The sequence below is a fragment of the Cydia amplana genome, chromosome 20 (genome assembly GCF_948474715.1).
Source record: "Cydia amplana chromosome 20, ilCydAmpl1.1, whole genome shotgun sequence".
NCBI classification, from domain to species: Eukaryota; Metazoa; Arthropoda; class Insecta; order Lepidoptera; family Tortricidae; genus Cydia; species Cydia amplana.
The window spans coordinates 3,788,036-3,810,540 of record NC_086088.1 but is presented as its reverse complement, the minus strand read 5'-3'; the positions used below and the strand labels follow the sequence as shown (position 1 = coordinate 3,810,540).

Here is a 22,505-nt window from a genome sequence, read left to right as displayed (position 1 = left end):
CGCGCCTACATTTTTCAAATTTGCCGCCTTTTTCTACTGACAAGATCTGCTTGACCATCTATAGTTGTAAAACGCACCAGTTAGCGGGACAAAGTGGATAAATGTGGCTTTCCCGCAGAGAAGGGTCCTTATGCTCCATGTCCATAAGGATGGTATTCCACCTGTCCAATTCATTGGTCCAATGTGCATTGCGTCTCACCCCCTCATTAAGCAAAATATGAGACGCAAATGACCAAGAAATTAGTCAGGTGGAAACCACAAATTATTTTAAGTAGCCATTTGTCAGTCCAGTACAGTCAGTCGCAGTACAAATAAAATTCTGTCAGATATTTTTGTGCGCTTTTTGCGATAGAATTCCATGAATAATAATTATGTTTATTTCAAGTTGTACTAAATTTCGTTTAATAGTCATGTCAATTTAAGAAAAAAACGAGTAGTAGACTGTTTACTGAATTGTCAAATGGTTATTTAGTATGTATTTTACTTTGTGAAAATGATATGCAATCAAAACAATGTCTATAAAAGGTGTTTCCTAATACAATTTTATTAAGTTTTATCAACGAATGTGGCTACAAATAAAGGAATAATAAATGTGTAAATATTTTATGGAAATTACGGTGCACAATAAAAAGTTAAATTGTACGGATTTTCCTAAATAAAATCGCATCGTATTATATAGTTTGGCCAGGGACTGTCTCATTTCAAACATAGATAGAGGGAATCATACTGTCTTTGTCTTAGCACCCAAAAAAGGAATGAATACCGTTTTTTTTTCTTCTTATTTACTGGCAAATTGGGTTTGGCAGACTATAGTTTGGTGCGTTTTGTTGCAAGCAAATATAACCTATTATCTGTAATGGAATGCACCTCCATAGGCCCTGAATTAATGCTTTTAAATCTAATTTTAGACTGTAGGATGAAGTATTAAAGTTCAGAATGGAATAGGCTGGTATCTATATTTTAATACATATAGATTTAATTTTATAGCACAGTCAAGTGTAAGAATATGGGTGCATACAACTTACTCAAAAATATGTCCCATAGCTCTTAATTCGCTGACATAAGAGCTATGAGACATATTTTTGAATATGATGAGTGCACCCATATATTTACACTTGACTGTACCCATGGCAATATGATTTTGTAAATTGAAAATGAACTGAGCTTGGCCTTAAACTCGATATTTATTATATGGAGTTTTCAGAAAAGAGTTCAAAGTGCAAGAGACACAAAAATTATTAATGATGCTTGACGTGTACGCCGATTGCACTAAGGGCCCTTTTCTGGGCAGCGACACATTTATTGAATTTTATATTTTATTTTAGTAATAATAGTTTTCTTAGCGTCGTGGGTCACTTTAAAAGGTTTAATGAATTTGAAGTACAAAATTTCATAATCATTGTCTCGTCAACGTATTTTAATGATAAATGTTAAATAACTTGTCTGTTTGAAAGTTTTAATACGTGTTCATATTTATTTTTGGTCCATAATTTGGGTTTATAATCCCATTATCGGAGCCATTTATCCCAGAAAAAGGGGTAAGTAACGCGTATTAATTAAGTTATAGAGCTTTTCCACAACCAACTTCAAAATCTCGCCTAAAACATATTTTTACCTTATATACTTGTAACACTACTATGTCACTTACAGCCCGAATATGTATGATTCAGTGGCCAAGTGGCCATCAAGCATGCACCCTAACCCCTTGAGAATAGAGGTCTGGGGGCCTACCCAAGATGCCAATCGTTTGCGCCGCAGCGAACAAAATGCTAATATCTCTCTGTCGCACTTATATGGAAGAGTGATTGAGAGACATTACCGTTTCCGATTGGCACCTTGGCCCTCTGTTCTGTAATATTTGTGAGAACCTTCGCCACTCCGATATACCTGGGTGAATCAACTTTTTCTTGTCACTCGTTGCCATGGTTACGTTTCCCTAGGTCACTTTTTAAAACCTGATTTTTAGGCATTTAAATTCTCCAAACACGCTTTTTTGTGAAACTTATAAACCCTTTCCATAGAGGGTCATCTACCAAGCGTGACGGAAGAAGGTGGTGGACAATGTCTTCTAACAAACTACGCTACTATCTATTGTCTCTTGGCTGACCGGACTGAATTAGTAACAACAAGAAATAGTTGATCCACCCACCTATCTGAAAGGCAACTGTACGGGTCTGTCGTTCAAAAAATGTTTCACTATGACTGCGGTGCTATACCCATACAATTTTTAGTTCAACGTTTAAAATCTTTCAAACAGACTAGCATCTACTTAAAATGCTTCAAATTCTTATAACATCGCTACATTCGAAGACATTAAAAAAGATCTGTATTTTCTTACTATTTTAGGACATTAAATGTGTCTTTCTCTGGGAAAAGAACCCTTAAAAACTTTTGTCAGCTTCGAAATGTGTGCTCATAAGGTCTAGTTTTCTAATTTGATCGCACGCACCTGTGTGGTCCCTTTTACCGGAGAAAGACGTGTATTTTAACTATGATCTCGGCACTCATTCCAAAGCAGGGTTACCTATTATAAATGTTGATAATTGCTTCAATTACTAGTAGGTATGTACTAGAGGTTTATAGGTTTCAGTAAATCCGTATCCTGATGACAAAATTACCTTGTACAGTCGCTATACAGACAGCGCCAGTAGCTAAGCAGGCTAGGTATACAAAATGATTCAAACACGCTTTTATTGCAGAAGACGTAAGAGTGTGTGGAGGTCATTTTGAACACGTCGCTTGCTTAGCAACTTCTGCTGACTGTATCTTGCTGTATCACTTTTAATGTTGTACCTTGTACCAATACAATACAAGTAGGTATACGTATTAAACTTTCGTATGGTTCCAAGTAATTTATTAATTGGTTCGAAGTCCCTACCTCCGGTTTGAAAGCTGCGTGCTTTAGCGCTGAGCTATAGTAATATAAAAATAATGACAACTTAAGCTAGTATTTTTAGTCTATCGCGCGACATATCTCTCGTGAACGCTATTCATGCACTGTTAGTACTTAATAGTGCTTGAAAATGGAGGCTAGGCTCTCCGAAACATGTTGCGTGAGTGACTAAAAATACGTGAGTTAAACCGTAAATTTACCAAGGCTCGTAAAAACGTAGGTACGTCATTTTGATAGTCTTTAATTTTTGGTATTTAGGCCAAGTACTTTTTACCATACTAACTTACATACCTAACTAGTAGGTACCTAAGTCTAAGGCAAGTGAACCTTCTGTACCTTTACTTCTAGTGTGGCTTCATATTTTTTCCAAATACAATTTTTTTTTTGTGATTTACTGAAATCTATTACCTAAGCCAATCTAGTGGATAGTTTAGGCATTCTAGTGAACTAGGGCATAACTAAAGTAATTGTATTTTGCCAATCTTCACTGTCAATAAGTGACAATCTGCCATTTTTTACATACCCCTAGATTTTAATAAGTGTAATAAATGTATGTCAAATAATAATTGTTTTAATTACCTTCTTTAGAGAGAGTCAAACTTCTGTGCTATCAAAATCAGTGCCAAGTTAGCTTTGTCCAACTCTAATAAGGGTCTCCTCAAACCTATCGATGTAGAATCGGCGAAAGTAGATGCAAAACAAATAATTCGGCAAATCGGGAATTACTCCCACTGATCTGAGATAAATTCGGTACAAGGCGGGAAGAAGTTGATAACTCGAGATATTTTATTAAAGAAATTAGAACTTTAAATTAAATTACATAAGGTTCAAATTTCTTCCATTTTTTCCCTTCGAGTTATCAACTTCTTCCCGCCATGTACGGAATTACAAAATGAGATACACTAGAAGATGCCTTATTATGATTTGCTGCAAGAACTTCCAGTTTGTAGTCGAATAAAAAACAAAATGTCATTAAATCATATATTTCCTTAACCTAACCTAAACTAACACTATTTATAATGGATGTCCGAGCAGTTTTATCTCACTCCTCACTTCATCATACAAATCCTGGTATTCCTCGTGTTCCTTCACGAGGACCATGATGCAGCCTCGCATGGTGCCCATGGCGGCTCCGATGTCCTTGCGGCTCGGGGTGTAACAGTATGGGACGTCCTTCTCTTCACAGACGGCGGGGAGGTGGCACATGATCTCGATTGGAGATATGTCACCGGCAAAGAAGACCATGCTGTAAAGATGGTAAGGTTTTTTGAGTTTGGAATTATTTTAATGTCAGTTTAGGAATAATACTACACATTATGTTAAAGAATGTTTGCGAATGAAATCACATCTTTACACTCTTGTGTAGTGACTAGATCTAATAAACACGAAGGAATGTGTTCTCAATACAAGGTTTCTTGATATCTATTCTATGCTATACTATAGTATGTCAATGGACTGTCTCATTTCAAACATAGACAGAGAGTATCATACTATCTTTGTGTTACACTAGTACTAGCACCCAAAAGAAAAGGATGAGTTTAGTTTTTTTGTTCTTATTTACTGACAAATTGGTTTGACCAACTATATCAATTCATCCGCGCGCGTCGCGTAATCAAATTAATTACGTATGTCTACTCTAGTTAGGCGACAGAACCTTCCTAACTTTGAGCTCTAACCATGATAACATAACCTCCAAATTACAACAACAACACTATTTACTTACCCTTTTTCACCAAGACGAAGTTGCTTTTGCACAATTTTAAGGCCGTTCCTAATATAATTCTTATGTCCGCTGGATTTTTTGATGAGCTTGTATATCTTTTTGCTCAATTTCTTCGGCGCCATAGGCTTCGCAATGACGCTACAGTGTTCGACCTTATCATCGTAACTTTGAGGTTCTGCCTTCACACTGGTGTCCATGTCCTCTTGTTCTGCAGGTTCTTGCTTTACTTTGCCCATGTTCACGAAAGAAAACTTTGAAGAAGCGTTATGAATAAAAACACGTGCTTAGTTTACCAAAGCAAACGCACCGCAGCCAAGTGCGAGCAACGAGCATGGGGTCTTGAAATGTCAAACAAAATGACAGCCAGCAGCAAAACGTCAAACGAAGGTTTCGATCAGAAATTATAACTCCATAACGGGAACGTTTTAAAAAGAGGCTTATTTCCGAACTAATGTTACGTTCTACGCTTGTTGTAGAAAGTAATGGGTATACAATAAACGTTATAATATACTTGGTCAACCAGATCTAGACAGTAGAAAAAGGCGGCAAATTTGAAAAATGTAGGCGCGAAGGGATATCGTCTCATAGAACATTTGAATTTCGCGCCTTTTTTTACTGACAAGATTTGGTTGACCAGCTATATTTTAATGATGTTGAGAACTTTCATAAAGTCTAGCCGATCAACTTATTTTATTAAAAGAGTTATAAACTATAGAACATATATTATTATAGATTGATAAAATCACGTATAAAGAAACGTATTAATTTTGACAGCTTTGACATGGTTGCCATGGAAACATCGATACGCCAACAATTTTTCTGTTACACGCGAAGTAGTAATTCGATTAATATGTCCGAGCCCTTAAACATTTATTAATTAAGTATCAACTGTTCGTGCCATTGTCATTGTAGCTATTCTAACACTTGTTCTCTATGATGGTAAGTTGGGCCAATTACTGAAATGCCGTACAGCAGCTGCAGAAGTATGTGTAAACTTCAATTTTCCTTTAATTCACAGGGCCTATTGAATATACTGAAGAAGTTGCGTTCTAACCCCGAGAAAGAGCTAAGATTGCTGCTCCTAGGGCTAGACAATGCTGGTAAAACGACGCTTCTGAAGCAGTTAGCATCTGAAGATGTGACACATGTGACTCCAACTGCCGGGTTTAACATTAAATCGGTGTTGTCCAGTGGCTTTAAGCTCAATGTGTGGGATATCGGCGGGCAGAGGAAGATTAGACCTTACTGGCGGAATTATTTTGAAAATACTGATATTTTGGTAAGTATTTTTGGCATGATAAAACAGGTGCTGGTGGTTCACCTATTGAAATGTTGAATAGAGTAATGCCTAGAAAGTAGGGTCAGACTGTACGAAAGGGGGGGCTGGGACTTAGATTTTTTTTTGACAAAGTGGTGTCATTATGACACTATTTTTAAATGATTGTAATGTGTAGATCACGTCAAAATAAGCATCTTTTATTGGAAAAACTTTTCTCTAAAATAAAAAATGGCCGAGTTAGATGCGACCAAAGATTGATGTTTTTAAAGGGAGCTGGGACTTGTAAAATTGTATTATTATAAAAACGTCGGTTCTGGCGCTTCGCCGGCCGCTGCCGCGGCACGTTCGCTTCGCTCGCTCGGCTCGCGCGCTGTATGGTCGCAGTTCTACCTAACACTCCTCCTCGCTTCGCTCGTCGTCGTACCTACTCCGACCTGCCTTAAAAGCCTGGCCTGCCTTAAGCTCTATCTCCGCCATTTTCAGTTTTAGTAAAAAGTTTTCCAAGTAAAAGTTGCTTATTTCGATGTGTTCTATACATTCAAATCATTTAAAATATATGTCATAATGACACCACTCTCAATGAAAATTTTCTAAGTCCCAGCTCCCTTTAAAAATATCAATCTTTGGAGGTGTCTAACTCGGCCATTTTTTATTTTAGAGAAAAGTTTTTCCAATAAAAGATGCTTATTTTGACGTGATATACACATTACAATCATTTAAAAATAGTGTCATAATGACACCACTTTGTCAAAAAAAAATCTAAGTCCCAGCCCCCCCTTTGCTACAGTCCAACCGAAAGTAGATTTTCCACTGTAGATTCATAATTATCCTCTTTGCTTCGACTTCCAATTCCAAATTAATTATTAATTATCTCGCAATTCTTTAAAAAACTGTTGCCAGTTAAATAAAATCTTAAATAAAAAGATAAAAGTTAAATTATGCGAGCCACAATTTTATCTGTTCTTATAACTATTTCAGATTTACGTAGTAGACTGCTCAGACCACCAACGTCTAGAAGAGACAAGTCAGGAGCTGTCAGAGTTGCTACAAGATGACAAACTGCGGAATGTACCACTCCTAGTCTACGCCAACAAGCAGGATTTGTCTACTGGTAAGCATTACAAAGTGTTTTTTATACTACGTCGGTGGCAAACAAGCATACGGCCCGCCTGATGGTAAGCAGTCACCATAGCCTGTGGACGCCTGCAACTCCAGAGCTGTTACCTATGTGTTGCCAACCCTAAGATCCTGTATCCTCATCGAGCTCTGGCAACCTTATCTAAATCACTCTTGTCTAAAAAGACTAAGTACCTACTTTAAAAACACAAAAAAAATAATCTTAAATAGTTAAGTTCTAGTGCTGTAGAGTAATGTAGTAAAGTTCTAGTAGTAAAGAGTTTAAAAAAAAAACCGGCCAAGTGCGAGTCGGACTCGCGCACGGAGGGTTCCGCACCATCAACAAAAAATAGAGCAAAACAAGCAAAAAAACGGTCACCCATCCAAGTACTGACCCCGCCCGACGTTGCTTAACTTCGGTCAAAAATCACGTTTGATGTATGGGAGCCCCACTTAAATCTTTATTTTATTCTGTTTTTAGTATTTGTTGTTATAGCGGCAACAGATATACATCATCTGTGAAAATTTCAACTGTCTAGCTATCACGGTTCGTGAGATACAGCCTGGTGACAGACGGACGGACGGACGGACGGACGGACGGACGGACGGACGGACGGACGGACGGACGGACGGACGGACGGACGGACGGACGGACGGACGGACGGACGGACGGACGGACGGACGGACGGACGGACGGACGGACGGACAGACGGACGGACGGACGGACAGCGGAGTCTTAGTAATAGGGTCCCGTTTTTACCCTTTGGGTACGGAACCCTAAAAGATTAGAGAAGAAACTGACATGGTGTCTCTGATTTCAGCATTGCCTGCAAGTGAGGTGGCGACCCATCTCGGTCTCCACCTGATCAGGGACCGCACTTGGCAGATACAAGGCTGTGTGGCCACTGACGGCACCGGAGTTAAAGTAAGTTCTACCACAGATAAGACAATTATGTTCAGAGCCCGGAATAGGGAATATTACGCGAAAGTCTGCGTAGGGGGCGCCACATCAACAACAAGTAAACAATCTAAGGGTCTACCGCAAACGAGAGAGTCGACATTTTGTTATCTAACCTCTCTATCACTCTTGCATATTCGAGCGATAAAGAGGCAGATAGCTGAGTTTCGATTTCGCGTTTCCCGGTAGGCCCTTTGTAAGCAAACCGCCTTGATGTATCAATGTCATATTTGATTGTCTGTGAAAACTTGTCATAAAACAGTTTAAGGTACAGTATGTGTAAGTTACTCTATGGTATACTTAAGTCACTAGTGCTGCACTCTGGCGGAAAAACATTGCAGTAATACTCCCTATTCTCGTAGAATTTTTGAGCTGTCATAGGGACTTCCCGTTTATCGACTTCCGATTATACATATGTATATCGACAAATACAATACAATATGTAAAATATGATTACGAGTAGAAGTAAACAACATGCAGTCTTATCGCGAATGAGCGATCTCTTCCAGATAACCTTTGGATAGGTACCAACTTTTAGGAAATTATAAATAGAAATTAAAATAATAATATTTTATTGTTTCTTATAAGTTTTAAGACTGCATGTTGTTTACTTCTACTCGTAATCATAATTATTTTACATATTGTATTCTGTATTTATCGATATACATATGTTTAATCGGAAGTCGATAAACGAGAAGTCCCTATGACAGCTCAAAAATGCCACGAGAATTCCGGGCTCTAATTATGACTCTTTTTAGGGTTCCGTAGCCAAATGGCAAAAAACGGAACCCTTATAGATTCGTCATGTCTGTCTGTCCGTCTGTCTGTCCGTCCGTATGTCACAGCCACTTTTCTCCGAAACTATAAGAACTATACTGTTGAAACTTGGTAAGTAGATGTATTCTGTGAACCGCATTAAGATTTTCACACAAAAATAGAAAAAAAACAATAAATTTTTGGGGTTCCCCATACTTCGAACTGAAACTCAAAAATTTTTTTTTCATCAAACCCATACGTGTGGGGTATCTATGGATAGGTCTTCAAAAATGATATTGAGGTTTCTAATATCATTTTTTTCTAAACTGAATAGTTTGCGCGAGAGACACTTCCAAAGTGGTAAAATGTGTGTCCCCCCCCCCTAACTTCTAAAATAAGAGAATGATAAAACTAAAAAAAATATATGATGTACATTACCATGTAAAATTCCACCGAAAATTGGTTTGAACGAGATCTAGCAAGTAGTTTTTTTTAATACGTCATAAATCGCCTAAATACGGAACCCTTCATGGGCGAGTCCGACTCGCACTTGGCCGCTTTTTTTCTTGTTCTTCAGCGAGTATGCTCCCACTATTGGGCACACGCCTCTCCAAATCTCCTCCAAGCAGTCCCGTTTCCTGCTTCTCTCCTCTATATGTGATGTTCCACGGTAAAAGGTACCTTATGGCCGCTGGCGCTTACGTCGCATAGCGCTGGAGCGGCGTTAATAATAGCGTAAGCGCCAACCGCCATAAGGTAACTTTACCCGTGGGACGTCACATATTATCACCATTCATTGGATAGTCAAACGTTGGAGCTTGTAAATAAAATTTGGGACAATTGACAATGGTCCACATTTTTCAAAATTTTGGTAGTTGTGTTTGGGCGTTTTCTGAAATAAATATTGAAAACCCGATTCTCCCAGATCCTGGTGTTTTTGGGTTCTTTCAACTCAGAATCACTAGCATATTCAATCCTGATGATAAAAAAAATTGTCCCAAAATTTTGTATGAAAATTGTACATTCCACTACGTCACGTTGCATACAAGTGAAAAATTTTCTCATACTAAAAACGTGACGTAATGGAATGGACATTTTGGGACATCTTTTTTCAATGGCAGGATGGAGAGTGCTGTCGATTCTGAGTAGAATGAGCCCAAGAATGTCCAGATTTGAAAGAATCGGGTTTTCGGTATTTATTTTAGAAAAAGCCCGTTTAGTTTTTGACGTACGTTCATTTTAAGATTACTTAAAATTAGCTTTTACATGAATTTATTTTTTGTTTTAGGAAGGTATGGAGTGGGTGTGCAAGAACATACCAGTAAAAAAGTAATCAAATGACTATTATCAATATTATAGTTCGTTTTTTTAGCATTAGAAAGAAGGTAAGCGATCTTGAAATGTCTTTTAATTGAAAAACGCTTATTAAAAATCAGTCACTTATACTTATGAAAGCAGAAGAATATAAATGATAGTATTAGATTCATAATTGTTACATATTTGCCGTGACTTATTTTTAAAACATGTTTTTCAACTAAAAGACACATCAAGATTGTTTACCTTTTTTCTAATGCTAAAAAAACTAACTATAGTCTTAATCAATATTATAGTTTGTAATCTGCTTTGTAATTTTCACTAGAGATAGAAAGTTGCCACATTTTTGATCTCATGTCACAAAAGGCTTAATATAGATAAGATATTATTATTTTTGTATTAAGTTTAGTTAAATGTGGAAACTAACATTTCAAATGATCGAAAGAAATGAAAGGGGTAATATTGAGTACTAGTATTTTTACTAAAAATAGTAGTTATCTGTTTCAAAACGGAGCTAAGGCCTCGATTTCATCATTGTCTGAAACAAGTGAAAGATTGTATAAACTGGAATCTTAAGCGTAGTGAGTGTTTCACGACACGAGAGGTGGACACATTTTGCTGTAGAGAAAATACAAGCTGTAAAATATGACGAATGTTATCTAAATTAACGAGAAGCACTTTATTGCTAACAATTTTTAAGATTGTCATTTTTAATTCTAAAAATTTACATAAGTAGGTTTACATAAGGTACCTATTATGATTAAACATTATCATACCTAGTCATTTTTTTAATAAATAATATATATAAAATAAATGGAGAAATCCGTCCAAAGTAGACAATGTTTTAATTTAATATTTTTTTTGTGTTAATCATGATTGAAAATCAAATTATCAAATGTGAAGATTTACCAAAATGGATAATACATTATAATATCTATAGTACAAAAATATGTATAAGGCTGAACTTTATCAATAATATCATATCCGAGTTGAAATGTATAAAATGTATATATTTATAGTAATTGTTTTGCACCGTTAATGGTTTGGTCATGAATCTAATAATGTATCTTCACTATTACCACTTACCTATAGGCGTTTCAACTTTGCCTGACTAAATAATAAATACGTCGCTTTCCATCGCAAAAGGGTCCTTATACTTCATATGCAATAAGGGCCTTTTTAGAATATAATTAATATAATTTGGAATTTTAGATGGGAAGGACCTTATTGTACAGTCACCACACGGGATTGTTACGCCATTTGGGTCTTAGCTAAATTTGTTTTCTATACTTACGCTATGGAATGTCCAATTTAGCTAGAACCCTAAATGGCGGAACAATCACGGAGCGTGACTGTACATGAAGCATAAGGGCCCTTTTGTGATGGAAAGCCACATATATTTAGTATTTAGACTAATGTTAAAGAAATACCATTTTCTTATGTTCAGATATGTTTTGCAACTGAACATATCGAACTGAAATCATATATTATTTAAGAGTCACACGACCCTAGAACAATTTTACAATAAGAGCGTGACTTAAGTAGATTTGTATGGCCGCGGCTTTTTTTTTCGTGGTACTTAAGTTAAAATCCGGCGTAATTATGGGTCTCTATTGTTTCCCAAATAGTTTTAAGTCATAATGTATTGTCTGCCCGCATTTTCGTTAGTCATAACTTATTTGGTTCAGAAACGCGTCACTTTTCAGGATTGGCATTAAAAAAACCTAACCTAACCTAACCCGTTTATAGGCTAACCTAACGAAAATCCTGAAAAGTTAACGGTTTCAGTTTTATGACTAATGATAATATGACAAACAATACATTATGATGACTTCAAACTTTATGGGAAACAAGGGGACCCCAGTAATTATACTATACTTCGTAAAACAACTTTCTTCTAAAATCAGTATTTCAAAACAGAAAAGTTGATTATAATGTAAATATTTGTCGGGCAAAGTTGAGTTATATATTTTTAGAAACTTAGTTGTTAGAATATCTTCCAATTGCGTTACTGAATAAAATAACTTTTTCAGTCAATTGTTTATTTTATTCCATTTTATTTAAACTTATTATAATGTAGGACGGGATACACTGATACATATTTACACGATCACAACCGCTTATATGAATCTAAATATTTGTGGTCAATCAACTTTATTTTGTACGTAGTTACCATGGTTACGTCTCCTGGACAACTGTGCAACTCTTCGAGCAATAAAGGCACAGCACAGGTATGTGAAAATTTAAACCTAAAATAAGTAATTTTAAACAGATTTAGCTATTACCTATTTAAATTATACAAAATTATTAGGGACAATATCTAATGAACAAAAGTTTGAATTAAAAGAATATCTACAAAATTGAGCACTTTGCGCCATTTAATAGATGTATTTTTCCAATGCATAATCAATATAAACATGTTATTGCACATATTATGTTTTTTTAAATAAATGTAGCTACGTATTTTAAATGAGACAACGGAATAGAATAACATCAACCAAAAGGCTCAGGACCGCTTCGGCCTCAGTTTCATTTCGTCATCTCCATAAATCGTCCACAGTGCCATGTCGTCAGCCTACAATTCCTAAATCGTCACCTTCCTAACTTGCCTACTTTCTGATATCGTCAATACCCCATTTTGTCTAAATTCCTATTTTGACCATAGTGCCAACTCGTCCAATATCTGATATCGTCAATATACCATTTTTGTCTACGTTCCTATTTCGACCAAAGTGCCAACTCGTCCGCGTTCTTTTATTTGAATTGAGAATGTAGAATTAATACTGATTGTCACTTAAACTGTCAGAAGCAGCACACATTTTATTCAAATAAAATATTTTTTCTAGCTCAATAGGTATCTAAGAAAGACAGATAAATAGGTAGTTACAAGTGTTTTTTTTTTCAGAGATGGACAACGAATATAGCCAATCAATACTACTTGGATTTGTAGAGGAAGCTTATCAAGCTGAAACACAAGAGTTTTTCAGGTTGAGATCAACCGATTCTACACCTGACCTGTACGTACATCGTGGCACACAAACACCTCAGCCACAGTTAGAAGAAAGCTTCTCACAAACCCTGTGTGTCATTGAATCATAGATAAAATTAATGTCAATGTGCACTTCATATCTTCTTAAGTGCTATTTTCCAGCTAGTATGCGGCAGTTACAATTAGTATTTGCTGTTGTCACACTTGTCCTTAACCATAAAGATAACTTTGATGATAATGATGATGTACTATTAGGGCTGCTATGTAGTTGACGAGTTGGCACTGTGGTCTAAATAGGAATGTTGACGAGTAAGCACTATGGACGAATTAGGAGTGTTGACGAATCGGCACTGTAGTCTAATTAGGAATATAACCAAATTACTACAGTGGCCCACGTAAGAAAGCGGGCGAGATAAGAAAGTGACGATATAGGAATGCTGGCGAATCGGAACAGTAGACCAAATGCGAATGAGAACTACTTAAGAAGTTGCCGAAATGAAACTGAGGCCGAAGCGGTCCTGAGCCAACCAAAAGTTGATTGACCATGTATGATGCTTAATAACTAAGTAAGATTACTTAAAAACAGATATGAAAAATAAGACGATAAAAATGAGAAAAAATATACTATATCAGACATGGTTCATGATATCAGAGAATGTTGAAAATGATGTGACGAATGAATATTTTTTTTAATTGATTGAAATTACCTAAAATATGTATATTTTGTCTTTATCCAGAAACAATAATGTTTGAGCAGAGATAATTTATAGAAGAAAAATAGAATGTGTGAAAATGAGCATGAAGGTATTTCTTAAATAAGAATCAGAAAAGGAAAATATCCGATATTTTAGCACCAATGTCCAGCAAAAATATAATTTACTTTAGTAGGTACTCTAAAACTAAGTACATAAATTAAATCTATTTATTTCAGTCACATAATAAAATGCTTCCGTACCTATTAAAATTAGGATTTGTAGGTAGATTGTAAAATTTCTTTGAGTCAGTTATGTACCTAACCGTACGTAAAATCTACCATTAAGTAATATTACTTTATCGCAAAACTACATTTTCGAAATATATTATAAGTAGTGATTTATATTATTAAAATAATAATAAATATGATTATTATGTATATGTATATCTCAATTTACTATGTTCCCCTGTACTTAATTAAAAAAAACTAAAACTTGCAAGCGAATATAGACTCTTGTCCTATTCTATAAGGTTTAAATTCGATAAGCATCGACGGCGAGTGTTGCCACTTATAACATTAGTCTATAATTCACTGTGGTATACTTCTGTGGTGACCTTCAGTTCGTGTTCGTGGAAAGAAGCACAGTCTGCGGGGTATTTAGCCTGTAAATAGAAAAAAAAAGTTAACGTAAAAGTGTCCTCGTAAGAAACGGCTGCTGTGGGGCCCAATACATTCCACGACTCTTCTCTTTCCGATCAGGCCCTACCAAAATATTTTAATGAGAAGCCAGGAAATATCTAGAACTTTACAGTACCTAAAGCTCAGAAACGTCGCTATAAAGCGGCATCGTATTTTAATTCGCTCCACAAAGGTTAATTTACTCTCTATTAGTTTGCTCAGTCAATCTTTGTACTCCACCACTTCCGTTCCGTACCTATTGCTGAGACACAAGCAATCTTGGGTTTAAATGAATTTCTCAGAAATTAAGGAAATGCAGTATAAATAGCTAAAACAGTACTTTAACTAGTGTTATTCGCATTTACTTAACCCGATGTATTTTATAAATGTTGATTTGTTTTTTTTTTGCTTTTATGTAGGTATGTAAATTCCATGTTGACGTGTAAAAGTGCCCTTGTGGTCTATTTGCTGAATAAATGTTGATGTTTAGTGAGCGTTATTTTGTAGATTTGCGAGATTTCTCAAAATACCGAGATCTTGGAAAGTCGTATAGAAAAGTGAATGTACTTATGTGTGTAAGGTAAGATAATACGACTTTGGTAACCTACCTCACAGTTGACATCGCTTTGGATCGCGTTGTAAAGGTCCCAGAATCCTTTTCCATTTTGGAAGCTCAGCGCGGCCGACGCGGCCATACTGGCTACCTTTGTGAGACCCGCTTTGAAGCCGGGTAGTCCTAAAATAAGATTAGCACGATTAATTAGTAACAGTTAATAGCTAGGTTTAGTTACGTTTGGTATAACAGGTACCTACTCGTACATGCAAACAGACAAAATCTACTTGCAACAAATGGCCAAGTTACGTGAAAGTTCAAAGTGTTATTATGAGTATTATGTGTCAAACTGATAACAGTTGCGGTAAATAAATTTTGTAGCACTATACCCTGCCTGATGGCGTACAAAAACTTGATTCATTTCCTCACATACGAAAGCGGGAAAGTCACATCACATTATCATTGGCGTGTTTGTAATACGAATCCAACAAAAAAGCATGTTTATATCGGGTACAAATTTGATTTTTAGGCCTTTAAAAATATAATTCTGTTTCAGTAGGTATCTTCTAGCATGGCGATCTTGGTTTCTCCTCATTTAGGATGATTTTAGCAGCTGCTGCGAGTAGTTTTAGTATTACCTATGTCTTCTTTTGCTTGACCTACTCATGGTGTCTAATAACCAGATAGGATAAAATGCTTTTGGCAATGCGGTATCGTCACTGAACGCTTGATAGTCGGGATCGTGGTACTACAGCTTTATATGACGACTAGCTGTTGCCCGCGACTTCGTACGCGTGGATTTGTATATTGGTGGTTATATATTCTACATTAGCTTAGAACATTGTGCAGCAAGTGATTGCGGTAGGACGGTTAATCATTTGTTAATTATTAATATTATACAACGCATGAGACTTTGTCTTTCACAACCTACGAAGTTTCAAGCCCCTAACTGAATAAAATTGTCCTCGATATAATCCCTCTAAACCCCCTTAGAAGATTTTCATGTCCTCTATTTAATAAAACCTACTACCTAACTACCTATTTACGAAGTTTGAAGTTCCTAGCTTTAAATAAAATTTGAACCCTATACAAACTTTCAACCCCTTTTTAATCATTTTAGGGGATGATTTTTTAAAAGCTGAAATTATTTTTCTTGTATTCTAATAATATTCCTTTATACAACGATTCAAGTCCCGCACTCAAAAAAATGTTTGGCCTCCAAACAAATTTTCAACCCCTTTTTCACCACCTCGGGGGATGAATTATCAAAATCTCTGAAATTAGTTTTCTTCTCTTTTGATAAAATACATTTTTACGAAGTTTCAAGTTTGTAGCTTTAAATAAAATTTAAACCCTATACAAACTTTCAACCCCCTGTTTTAACCCTGTTAGAGGATGAATTTTACAAAACGCTAAAATAACTTTTCCTGTCTTCTAATAATATCCTCAAATAGAAAGATTCAAGTCACGCGTTCGAAAAAATGTTTGATATTCATACAAACTTCCAACCCCTTTTTCACCACCTTAGGGGATGAATTTTCAAAAACGCTGAAATTAGTTTTCTTGTATCTTAATTTAATACCTTTTTGCAAAGTTTCAAGTTCCTAGCTTAAAATAAAATTTGCACCCTAAGACGAACTTTCATCCTCTTTTTATCCCCCTTAGGGGTTGAATTTCCAAAAAATAGCAATTACTTTCTTGTAATCGGCTATTATGGCTTTCTAAGAAGTTTCAAAGCATTTGTAATGGATTAAAACTTTCAACCCCTTTTTAATCCTGTTGGGGGATGAATTTTACAAAACGCTGAAATTATTTTTCCTGTATTTTAATAATATCCCGAAATACAAAGATTCAAGTCCCGCGTTCGAAAAAATGTTTGATATCCATACAAACTTTCAACCCCCTTTTTACCACCTTAGGGGATGATAATTCAAAAACGCTGAAATGAGTTTTCTTGTATTTTAATAACATATATTTTTACGAAGTTTCAAGTTCCTAACTTAAAATAAAATTTGAACTCCATACAAACTTTCATCCCCCTTTTAACCCTTTTAGGGGATGAATTTTACAAAACCCTGAAATAACTTTTCCTGTCTTCTAATAATATCCCCAAATACAAAGATTCAAGTCCCGCACTCTCAAAAATATTTGATCTCCGTACAAACTTTCAACCCCGTTTTTACCACCTCGGGGGAAGAAGTTTTAAAAACGCTGAAATTAGTTTTCTTGTTTTTTTAATTAATTACCTTTATACGAAGTTTTAAGGTCCTAGCTTAAAATAAAATTTGCACCCCAGGACAAAGTTTCATCTCCTTTTTTACCCCCTTAGGGGTTGAATTACCTAAAACGTCGCAATTCCTGTTTTTTGTCATCGGCTATTATGTCTTTCTAAGAAGTTTCAAAGCATTTTTAATGGATTCAAACTTTCAACCCCTTTTTAACCCTGTTAGGGGATGAATTTTCAAAAACGCTGAAATTACTTTTCCCATCTTATAATAATATCCCCATATACAAAGTTTCAAGTCCAACACTCACAAAAATATTTGATCTCCATACAAACTTTCAACCCCTTTTTCACCACCTTGGGGGATGAATTTTCAAAAACGCTGAAATTACTTTTCCCGTCTTATAATAATATCCCCATATACAAAGTTTCAAGTCCAACACTCTCAAAAATATTTGATCTCCATACAAACTTTCAACCCCTTTTTCACCACCTTGGGGGATGAATTTTCGAAAACGCAGAAATTAGTTTTCTTGTTTTTTAATTTAGTACCTTTTTACGAAGTTTCAAGGTCCTAGCTTAAAATAAAATTTGCACCCCAGGACAAAGTTTCATCCCCTTTTTTACCCCCTTAGGGGTTGAATTACCTAAAACGTCGCAATTCCTTTTTTTTGTCATCGGCTATTATGTCTTTCTAAGAAGTTTCAAAGCATTTGTAATGGGTTCAAACTTTCAACCCCTTTTTAACCCTGTTAGGGGATGAATTTTCAAAAACGCTGAAATTACTTTTCCCGTCTTATAATAATATCTCCATATACAAAGTTTCAAGTCCAACACTCCCAAAAATATTTGATATCCATACAAACTTTCAACCCCTTTTTCACCACCTTGGGGGATGAATTTTCGAAAACGTAGAAATTAGTTTTCTTGTTTTTTAATATAGTACATTTTTACAAAGTTTTAAATTCCTAGCTTAAAATAAAACTTGCACCCCATACAACCTTTCATCCCCTTTTTAACCCCCTTAGGGGTTGAATTTTTCAAAATCGCTTCTTATCTCTTGTACACTTTATAAATTCAACCTAGTGTGCAAATTTCAACTTTCTAGCTTTTGTAGTTTCGGCTCTGCGTTGATGAATCAGTCAGTCAGTCAGTCAGTCAGTCAGTCAGTCAGGACACTTGCATTTATATATAGAAGATTTTTTTGTGGCCTGGCGCGGATGTCTTGTTTGGCAGGGTGTCAATGAATGTGTTAAGGAGAATACTTTGGCTACAATTTTATCCAACTTACCTTGCTTGTCTTGATCGTGGTGCCTGTTAACCAGACACATGAGATGCTCCTGGCAGTGCGGCGCAGCTACAGAATGCTTGTAAGCGCGGTACACCCTCAGCACTGGCTCAATGATCTCCAAGTTGAGTGTGTCTGTCACGCGGTCGGCGAGGGCGTTATAGTCCCCGCGGCTGGTCAGGCTTGCGGAGGTCGCTTGTGCCATCTTCAAGGTTTGCTGTGGGGGGATTTTTTTATATTAATAACGTTTGAAATCCGGGCGTTTACAAAATAGACTGTAGCTGCGGAAGTGTGTACATTGGACAAACTAAACGTAGCGTGCAAGAGAGGGTGAAAGAGCACACAGCGGCAGTTAACTAAATAAGCTCACTAAATATTTAGAAAACAAGCGAATTTTGCCCGTAACGCAGTCTGGCTTCCGCAGCGGGCACGGCACGGCCACGGCGCTTGCGCATGTGGTGGACGACGTGCTGGCGGCCTCCGACGAGGGTTGCGGTACCGTTTTGGTCTTATTGGACTTTTCCCGCGCTTTCGATTGCTTGAGCCCTGAGTTGCTACTTGCTAAAATGCGTTATTACGGTATATCAAACACAGCATGCGAATGGTTTAAGTCGTATCTAACCAATAGGACCCAGTATGTAGAAACTGAAAATAGTGAAGGGGAGTTGCAAAAATCACAGGTTAAAGCAATAGAAAGAGGCACGCCTCAAGGGTCGATTTTGAGTCCAATTTTGTTCATCCTGCACGGCTAGCACATGATTACCCGCGGGATAGCTCGCGCCGCGAGAGACGGCAGTCGCCCGTCACAAATTTCTATCTCTATCTGTCAATTCCTCGATTTTGGCAGCATGAGTTCGCACATCGAGAAAAGAGTTCCACGAGAGAGAGCCATCCCGCGCGCGACTTAGCCAATGTGGCCATTTATACATGGAACAAACTTTTCATTCGTGGCAACACTAAATCGGTAAAATAATAATCGGATAAGTAATGAATAGTCAGCCTTAGAAACGGAGCGTCCCTAGTCACGATAACTTTGTCTCTTTCTCGCAGTATGAAGAATAAGAAATAGCAAATATTATTTTTAAGTCGAAAATGTCAGTGTCAATACTGTCAATCAAAATTTGATTCGCTTTGTCGTTACAAGTTGGGATATATTATTATAATTATCTAAAGATTACCTACCTAATCATTAAAATACAACTCCTTACGAATAATTGGCGTTTTGTTAAAAGTTTTGGCTAACAAAATACCATCTTTACGAAGAAGTCAAGTTGTAAGTACGTACACAATTCAATCTTCATAAAGCTCTTTTCCGTTGTCTTTTGCAAAAAAATTACATTCCTTTTAAATCTTATTTACAGACTAAATATCTTATGCTAATCCCCGACATATCTCCCTTATGGCTTCGAAGATAGATTGAATGATAATCATGCACAAGCCTGTCATCAAACACGGAGGTATTCTCTACACCTAAGCATGCTGCTGCTAACCGCAGCCCTCCTGCCATCACGGAGGACATAGAAGGGCTCAAGTTGGGAACCTACTCCGTGCAAGGACAGTCGAGTGTTGATAACACTTCTCAAATAATGTGACTTTTAAATAAATACTACCAAAAACTTTAAACGATTTTATTTACTTTGACCTTTTTGAGATAGGTACTCAGATTTAAGTACGATTCGTCGGAGTCGGAGCGCATTTCACATTTGTATGCCCAAAGCCGGTCGGCTGCTTGCGGATCGGATGGCTCCGGACGGATTCTATCGCTTCTGCCACACATTATGTAATAGGTACACTGAAAAAGCACTACGGCGCGGCCCAACTCTAGCCGGTCGGTGGGAATCGTAACTTAAGGATTAGGCTAGTACCAACTCGTACACTACAAACTTTACAGTACAAAGTAAGTATTACGGCTGTGGTCTTCTGTGAGGTGGAGGTTGAGTTGAGCTGCCAGATTCATTATTTGCATTCTTTGTGGAATGATGTTTCAGAAAATTTCGTCTAAATCGGTTCGGCGGATTAAGCGTCAAGAGGTATCATATAGTCAGCAGCAATAGTTGCTAAGCGGGCGAGGTGTTCAAAATTACCTTGACGCGCTCTTATTCTCTTAACAATAAAGTCGCGTCAAGATCATTTTGAACACCTCGCCCGCTTAGCAACTATTGCTGCTGACTGTACATAGGTACATATTTACTTTTGCATTTACTTATTATAAGTAAGGTTGATCGCAATATTCAGGTCGGGATTGTGTTGTTTATATCCCGCAATGAATGGAAACACCTAAGGAGCGACATAATATAGGTTGTCAACAATAATTGCATGTAAAAATACGCGTGTAAGTAAATATAACGGGTTAGCACTGATTGATAGCACGTAATTGTTTCGCGGATTAGCAATGTACTATTTTTGTATCAATTATTTATGTTTCTATTAATTATCCCCCAGTCAATTCGCCACCAAAGGTTTGCTTTGTTGATGAGGTCGTGGTCGTACAGCGCTTAGATTTTTTTCTGTCGGATTTTCGTTTAACTTAAGAGAACAAACAAGTCATTGTGAAAAAATATAATCATTTTGATATTAATGGCATGATCATGAAACTCAAGATTCAAATTATACTTAAACAAAAAAGTGTTGTAGTATGAAATAAATATAAAATATGGAAAATTATCTTTCTTTTAGAACAAAAGTCAACAAAACTTCGACCAAATGCGCTTGTCGCGACCCTCTAGCCTCGAAGACAATTTCTCTCATTTTGACGTTCAAACGCGGGACATTTTGTCTCCCATAGTACACTCGTGCTACGATTTTCGAGAGTATCCCGCGTGGAACTGTCAAACGACAAAATTATGTCGCTTTGACATTTGTCCGCGAGACAGTGGGTTGTCGCGCGGTTCTTATGCTACCGATTCGCGGGAGAGCTCTATGTCGCGGCATTTTCTCGCCTGTCGACTGTCGCGCCCATCATGTGCTAGCCGTGCTGTATACGGCGGATCTTCTGAAGTGCGTTAAAAATTGTAGGATACACCTGTATGCAGATGACACCCAGGTCTATTACTCTTTCAAAAGCTGTGACACAAAAATGGCTGAAAGTCTAATAAATCTGGATCTAAGCGCAATATCGCGATGGTCGGCTATAAATACGCTCGTTTTAAATCCCTTAAAAACCAAATTCATGATCCTCGGAACTACCGGACAATGTATGAAAATTAAAGAAAATAATCTAATTGTTAAAGTTGATGATCAAATAATTGAACAGGTTAATGTTACAAAAAACCTAGGCATTTTAATGGATAGCGAACTACGTTTTTGTGAGCATGTCAATAATAAGGTTAGAAACGCATTTTATCGTTTAAAGACCCGTTATACTTTAAGGGAGCACTTGTCAGAAAAGGTACGAGAAACCCTTGTTGAAGCCTTAGTTTTGTCACACTTTAACTATTGCGATATAGTCTATGGGCCCCGGCTATATGCGAAGACCGCACGAACTATTCAACGGGTACAGAACGCGTGTGCTAGATTCTGTTACAACGTGCCAAAGCGCGCGCATGTCACGCCTTTCTTTAATGAAAAGAAATCCCTAAAAATGGCGGCGCGGAGGCATGTACATCTAGCAACACAGGTATATAAAATTGTTCAAACTCGCAGACCTGAGTATTTGTTTAAAAAGCTTAGATGGCCAAAAGATAAAGACCGAGGAGTTCGAAGTATGCATGTTAATAAGTTAATTGTACCAAAGCATAAATTTATAGGGTTCCAAGGAAGTTTTAGCTATCGTGCCTCGAAAATATGGAATGATTTACCACCCCCTCTCCGTACTAATATGTCATTACCAACCTTCAAAAATAATGTTAAAAGAATTCTTTTAAGGGAACAATAATGTGAACGATGATTAGTTGCATAACAATGTACACTTACCTAAATGTAAATCAAATTAAAGTAAAACATATTAGGGCCCCATTGCTGGACGTGAACAAATATTTCTATAGGTAGAAAATTGAAATTTAGATTTAAATGAACACCTACTTAAATGTTAATACAGGCTA

At 36.7% G+C, this 22,505-nt stretch overlaps 3 protein-coding genes across 3 annotated transcripts in view; 1 reads left to right on the top strand and 2 right to left on the bottom strand.

The window, feature by feature from the left end:
* Window positions 1–3,860: 3,860 nt before the first annotated feature.
* LOC134657635 (H/ACA ribonucleoprotein complex subunit 2-like protein) lies at window positions 3,861–4,941 on the bottom strand. The gene is made up of 2 exons (XM_063513200.1): window positions 4,617–4,941; window positions 3,861–4,139 (listed from the first exon to the last, which is right to left on the bottom strand). The coding sequence occupies exons 1-2, from the start codon at window positions 4,850–4,852 to the stop codon at window positions 3,908–3,910; spliced, it is 468 nt and encodes a 155-aa protein (XP_063369270.1). The 5' UTR covers window positions 4,853–4,941; the 3' UTR covers window positions 3,861–3,907.
* Window positions 4,942–5,403: 462 nt separating this feature from the next.
* LOC134657517 (ADP-ribosylation factor-like protein 3) lies at window positions 5,404–10,353 on the top strand. The gene is made up of 6 exons (XM_063513092.1): window positions 5,404–5,555; window positions 5,635–5,895; window positions 6,874–7,006; window positions 7,833–7,936; window positions 10,014–10,087; window positions 10,336–10,353. Exons 1-5 carry the CDS (start codon window positions 5,550–5,552, stop codon window positions 10,056–10,058), a joined length of 549 nt encoding a protein of 182 aa, XP_063369162.1. The 5' UTR covers window positions 5,404–5,549; the 3' UTR covers window positions 10,059–10,087; window positions 10,336–10,353.
* A 3,838-nt stretch (window positions 10,354–14,191) lies between these two features.
* LOC134657471 (uncharacterized) overlaps window positions 14,192–22,505 on the bottom strand; it is a 35,970-nt gene continuing 27,656 nt past the window's right edge. Inside the window, exons 6-8 of the mRNA XM_063513038.1 lie at window positions 18,469–18,682; window positions 15,009–15,136; window positions 14,192–14,384 (exon numbers count right to left, since the gene is read on the bottom strand). Coding sequence (XP_063369108.1) covers window positions 14,304–14,384; window positions 15,009–15,136; window positions 18,469–18,682 — 423 coding nt within the window. The 3' untranslated portion in view covers window positions 14,192–14,303. The remainder of the gene's footprint in view (window positions 14,385–15,008; window positions 15,137–18,468; window positions 18,683–22,505) is intronic.

Coding starts and splice junctions, on each gene's coding strand:
- LOC134657635 (XM_063513200.1), bottom strand. CDS start 4,852: ATGGGCAAAGTAAAGCAAGAACCTGCAGAACAAGAGGACATGGACACC. Junction 4,140..4,616: donor CTTCGTCTTGGTGAAAAAGG/GTAAGTAAATAG, acceptor CCATCTTTACAG/CATGGTCTTCTTTGCCGGTG.
- LOC134657517 (XM_063513092.1), top strand. Junction 5,896..6,873: donor TTGAAAATACTGATATTTTG/GTAAGTATTTTT, acceptor TAACTATTTCAG/ATTTACGTAGTAGACTGCTC. Junction 7,007..7,832: donor CAAGCAGGATTTGTCTACTG/GTAAGCATTACA, acceptor CTCTGATTTCAG/CATTGCCTGCAAGTGAGGTG.